This window comes from Salvia hispanica, chromosome 1 (assembly GCF_029641045.1).
Source record: "Salvia hispanica isolate PSC_SH4W2 chromosome 1, Shi_PSC_v1, whole genome shotgun sequence".
NCBI lineage: Eukaryota > Viridiplantae > Streptophyta > Magnoliopsida > Lamiales > Lamiaceae > Salvia > Salvia hispanica.
Window position 1 is genome coordinate 64,166,175 of NC_142692.1, and position 5,787 is coordinate 64,171,961.

General features: G+C 38.0%; 1 protein-coding gene across 3 annotated transcripts; it reads right to left on the reverse strand.

The window, feature by feature from the left end:
- Window positions 1-440: 440 nt before the first annotated feature.
- LOC125223922 (B3 domain-containing protein Os03g0120900-like) lies at window positions 441-5,239 on the reverse strand. 3 transcript variants are annotated; one of them, XM_089069596.1, is made up of 4 exons: window positions 4,012-5,239; window positions 3,840-3,909; window positions 3,249-3,292; window positions 441-571 (listed from the first exon to the last, which is right to left on the reverse strand). In XM_089069596.1, exon 1 carries the CDS (start codon window positions 4,870-4,872, stop codon window positions 4,012-4,014), a length of 861 nt encoding a protein of 286 aa, XP_088925722.1. In that variant the 5' UTR covers window positions 4,873-5,239; the 3' UTR covers window positions 441-571; window positions 3,249-3,292; window positions 3,840-3,909. The 3 variants fall into 3 exon arrangements, with proteins under 3 accessions (XP_088925722.1, XP_047983189.1, XP_047983188.1); XM_048127232.2 differs by lacking the exon at window positions 441-571 and adding an exon at window positions 1,514-1,794; XM_048127231.2 differs by lacking the exon at window positions 441-571 and having other exon boundaries at window positions 1,514-3,292.
- Window positions 5,240-5,787: the final 548 nt, after the last annotated feature.

A 5,787-nucleotide genomic window follows, 5' to 3' on the forward strand; every position in this document is an offset into this window, starting at 1 on the left:
TTTAGTTTGTCTGAACTAAGATGACACATTTCATTTTTTGGAAACTTTCTTTCTCCAATTAATACACCCTACCATTTTTTCTCACTCGTATTAAATATTCATGTTTCTTTCTCTCTCTATTTTAATACTTATACTCACATTTTCTCTCTCCAATTAAACACTTTAACCAATAATCCCCCTAAAATCCCGTGCCGGCTAAGGAATGTGCCATCTAATCATCTTAGCCGGGATGGAGGGAGTATTATTTTATAAATTGTGCATTAAATAAGACTAGTGTCGATTCATAAGTTTCTATTTTTCAAGGACGGAGGTAGTATATTTTAATTAAACACCGCTTTTCTTAAATGTGGTGCGCAAAAGAGTAGTAATATGAGAATATGTATGCTTATATGGATAGAGGTTTGATAATAGATAAAGTAATTATCCAAGAGGGAAGAGATATTATTCAGACTGCGTAAGTCAGGTAGCTGGCAGTTGGGGAATTAGATGAAATGCAGTGTGTGTGTGTGTGTCTTGGGATTTGTAAATATCCATGGTTTCCGTTAGCTTTGTCTGCTGAGATGGAAGATACCTACAAACATAGACATTGATATGTAGTATTTGTAAGTGTATGTATCATTCACCCATCATCATCATCATTTGAATTGAACTCTAAATAAATGTATAGTAGTATTAGGGAGAGAAGGGGGGTCTGCCTCTGCCCCCATCCTACACATCTACATTCATTCATTGCATAAGCTAACATGAATTAAGCCTGCATCTACACCTATTCATTTCCCATTCCCCTCTCACATATAAAGAAACCTACTACTCTACCTACTTCTCTCTATAGGGTTTTCTTCCATGGGGACCTCTCTCCCCCCCCAAATAAAGTGAGAAATATTCTGCATTACTGCAACCCCCCACTATCAACTGCTCCCCTCTTCTCAATACCTATATATTCTGCCTGCTTAATGACTATCTAATCTCATAATAAATCATTATACCTAACCTAGGTCGTGTGAAAATTGAAATGGAGTACTACATATTAACACTCCTAACTTTTAAATCTGCTTATAATTAATGTCACTGCCATTCAGGAGCTAGCATTGATTTAATTAAATTTTGATATGTAGTGCGACAGGCACATAGACATATAATTGTTGGAGCTGTGAGATTTTTGGGATGTTGTACAGTTTTGACTTTTGAAGTATATAGATTGTCACATCGCAAGAATTGCTTTGCTTGTGACAACTTTGGTATTGTACCTAACTGAAAACTAAGTCCCATTTTCTTGCAATTCTTTTTAGTCATGTGTGAGTATTATGAATACACATTAGGTCCATCTAAATTCAGATTCACACTAGCTCCATTTAATTTGTTACCCAATTATTCCACACTCATTAATATAGAGATGACTAGTTTGTAATTTTATACGAAATGATCGAGCTGCGTATATGCATAAAGTCAATATCTTTTTTTTTTCAGAAACAACTGCACATTGATGATCAATTTGTCCTTAATAGAATAAGTATGTTTCAAACAGTTCATTTTCCTTATCAAAATGATTACAATCACTATAAACCACATCAATAAAATGCACAAGTTCACTTCACGATTGTATACATATGATTAAGCTACATATTTATGTCTTACAATTAATTGTATATATATCTTCATTTTCAGAGCCTATCTCAAGGGCAGTAGATTATTTTCCATGGAATGCAAATGCTGAACTAGTGTTATATCATTGAGAGCGAAACGAACAAACCGAAACCCTTAGACGACATCAAGGGCCGAGCCCAGTTACAACTCCTATGGAGAAAAGGAAAACAAAAGATTAATGAGTGAATGAAGGGGAAATATAAATGAAAATGAAATATCTCACTACCTGAGTTTAATAGGATAGGTGTATTTGTGTAATTTTGGATTGGAAGAAGAATGATGTATAGTGTAAAAGGGGTTAATTAGGAGTAGTACTACAAGACTGAATAACATACGTTCATAGTAGTATTTACTTAAAAAAGACCTATTGAAGCTGCCAGAACATTTCTAGATTTTAATTACTATTTAGTATAAATAGGTAAAAGTGATGCTTCACATGCATACAAGGTTTACAATGCAATGATTGTTGTAGGTGACACTTTTTTACATAAATGATACACATATTCCCTTACTTTAAACTGTGCGCTTCTTCTTGACCTAAGCCAAGCACCACCTCTCTCTAAACAGATTTCACATAAAAACTCATACATATACCACAAATAAAAAGTAATCCTATTAGTCATAATTCAAAAGGTTTAGGCTTCCTGCAAAATACACATAAATTTATGTGTATGTTGGGGATGGGGGTTTGCATAGGATTATTACTCGCTCAGTTACAAAAAAAAAATGACCCAATAATAATTCATGACAAAATTATGCTAAATGCACAGAACAAACAAGTTTGTGAAAATTGTCAGCATGAACAATGAGAAGATTATTCATACCAAGTGCATATCAGCAATGGGAAGTAATTAACTAGAACATGGTCCTGCACATTTTTTTTCACCATATAAACACACAGATATATTGATACTCCTATATGTATGCACCTCTTTATGATAACGACACAGATACAAAAAACTATTCACTTCTTATTGAAGTAGCTAATACCAGAAGTAGAAATAAAGGTCACAGATTGCACTAGGTCCCTATAGGTGGAGATTTATAAATCTAACACATTTTGACATCCCAAAATAGAATCATATATAGGGAAGCGTCTTCATGTATTATTTTATATAGTTATATACTATTTATCTTAATTAATGGTAAAAAAAAAAACCTTGTAAATCGATTGTCTCCTTATTGTCTTGACCAAATCAAAAGATTAAATCTCAATGGAAATATATCTAAAAAATGGTGGAATTTTCCATTATCTAGCTGCAATATTCGGCATCGTAACTAACATGAAATATTTGGTCCTAAATGAAAATGCACAATCTTTATGAAATAAAAATAGGGCCACAGCCACAATTGACATGACGAAAATTGATATTGTCCAGTCGAAGAGGAAACATCGGTTTCTTCTTAATTGACCATTTAACATCATGTGTGGAGATGATATATATATACTCTTTTCAGCTGTAGGGACCAAATTCCCAATTATATACAGCTACAAGTTTTCATTAAGAGGAAGTATTGAATTTCTCTTCTTCCGCTCACTATCGTATCAAACTAATAAACCTTCTATCTCCACATAATTATTTTTCCATCACCTACATACATACCTTAATTTCCCCTCTCTCTCTTCAAATTCCCTTCTTTGCATTATCTGAAACCACACACACATACACGACATATTTTAGTATATATTCAAACTGAATTAGTCGCAAATGTTAGGCACAATATTATGTGTCTGTGTGCAGCATGCTTGATTTAAAATTATTCATTATATGCATACAGATACTCAAATTAAGCATCTACCCTAATGTCGACCATTCAATTCACAAGGTCCCCCCTCGGGCCGAAGTATAAAAAAACGAAGAAAAACATCTCTAGTGAGTTTTAGACATCTAAAAGATGAGACCCCAACTTAGTATATTTCCATGTCTCAATGTATTTCCTTTTAACAAGAACACATCTGTGGACCCAATCACATCACGTTTTAAATTCAAATCAAAGTTGTAAATTGTGGAAACTAATCATCACACTCATTAGTCCATAGCATGCAAAATCTGAAGCTGAGGGGGCTAGGAATTAGAGTGAATGGGAGAAAGAATTGATGAAAAGTAAAAGAAGGAAAAAAGCAGAAGAGGAGAAAAGAAAATTGATGATAAATGGAAGGAAATAAAGATAGGTGATGATAGTTATAGATGTACCTCCAAAAGCTGGGAGCGCAGCAGCAGTTGTTGGTGTGGAAGAGAGATAATTAAGACAAAAGGGATAATTCTGCAATTTTTGTTAGCAATTGTAAGGGAAAAACATAAAATAACAAGCCAAAATGTGTGATGTGAGAATCAATTCAATTGATTGTTAGTGTTGATGTGTTACCTAAATATCCAATTCCAAAGAGATGGATCCCTTCCCTTTGTCGTGATCCTGCGGCGGGGGAGAGGGGGGCGCCGCCAACAGCTGGCGGTGGTCGTCTGACTCGGAAATGGGACAGTCCATGTTGACGCCGAACAGCCGGAGTCGCTTGGCTGCTGCTTTTCCTTGGACCACCGGCACCGACTCGAAAACCATCTCTCTTTGGCCCTGCGCCGCCGCGATGCCGCTTCCTCTCAAGTACACTATCGAGCCCGGGGGGCAAGGGCTTCCGTTCACCACGCTTCCGTATGCCATGGGGTGGTGGTAGTGGTGGTGGAGGACTCGCGGCGGAGGCGGGGGAGGGGGGATGAATAGGGGGCTCCAGCGGTGGTGGTGGTGGAAGGAGAAGTGGTGGGGGAGATCGGCGGGGGCGTCGGGGCGGCGGCGCCAGTCGATGAAGAGGCGGTCCTTGGGGAGGTCGCCGGCGCCGCGCTGGAAGGAGACGATGTCGCCGGCGTCGAGCTTCTTGTCCTTGACGAAGCGGGACCAGCCCTTGGTCATGACGTAGCTCTGGCTGCTGTTCCAGTAGGAGTAGCGGAAGCGCCAGGGCTTGCCGTTGCGGTCCTCGAAGTTGAGGAGCAAACCCTTCTCGTTCGCGGCCGAGTCCAGGGGGAAGTACTTCTCCGCGTGCTGCTTCGGAATCACCAGCCGGTTCAGCTTCCCCACGTCGCTCGGCGTCACCACCTTGTCGAACATGTGCTCCCGCTGCACCTGCGCCGCCGCTATGCCGGAGCTGCTGCCTTCGCCGCCGCTCCTCCTGCCGTCGTCTGGATCTTCCGCCTCTCCGTAGCTGCTGTGACTGTAAGGCCGAGGATGGAAAGACATGATTGTGATTGTGATTGTGATTCTAATTGAGCATCAATTTAGGGTTAGGGGAAAGAGAGAGGGAATTGAGATTTAGAGAGAGGAAAAAATCACGGCATCGATTGGGATTGGGAAAAGCGAGGGTTGGATTGGGCGTGATGATGCTCTCATATCATTTCTCATCTTCTAGTAATACTTCACCTTTCTCGCGAGTAGAAAGAAAGGAAGAAAAAACAAGACACAATTTTAGAGAGAGGGAGAAAAAAAGAGTGTGTATGTATTGAATGTATGTGTATATCTGTATGTGTATGTGATTGTGTAGGTGTGTGAGTGAATATATGCAGGTTATTTTCTTGGTGGTGGGGTGTCTCCTCCACCCCACCCAGGAAACTTCTCAGCTTGCCCATTTTCATTCAATTTATTCTTGCCTAGGAGAGAGACAGGAATATATTGACTTCATTCTTTTTAAATAAACACAAATTAAATCATTAAAATACTGAGGACTAGCCTTTCCCCTGTGTAACAAAAAGAGGGATGTCCTAGTTATCAGAAAATAAGAATAGTTTAAAGTCATAAGAAATCATTTTACTTTATCAACTGCATAGTTTGAGCTATATGTGTATACATATACTGTATAATACTGCAACTAGTTTCATGTACATAATCATAGTTACATTATAAAAAATAATGTGAAATACTATATTTTTAATATAAATAATAACGCTATTTGTGTTTATAAATATACGACATGCGTTTCACAAAACGTATTCATTATTAAAATCTATATTGAAATTAGAAAATGCAAATTAAAGTGTCCAAAAAATAGTGTTAAAAGATTAAGATAATTTATCTTGAACTTAATGACATCTTTCGTGTGTCCTAAATTGTAGAGTAGTATTCCCTCAATTCCCTCATAATTGAGGCAATACTTTTCTG

Excerpts from the sequence above, each read along its gene's own strand:
- LOC125223922 (XM_089069596.1), bottom strand. The coding sequence starts at position 4,872 with ATGTCTTTCCATCCTCGGCCTTACAGTCACAGCAGCTACGGAGAGGCG.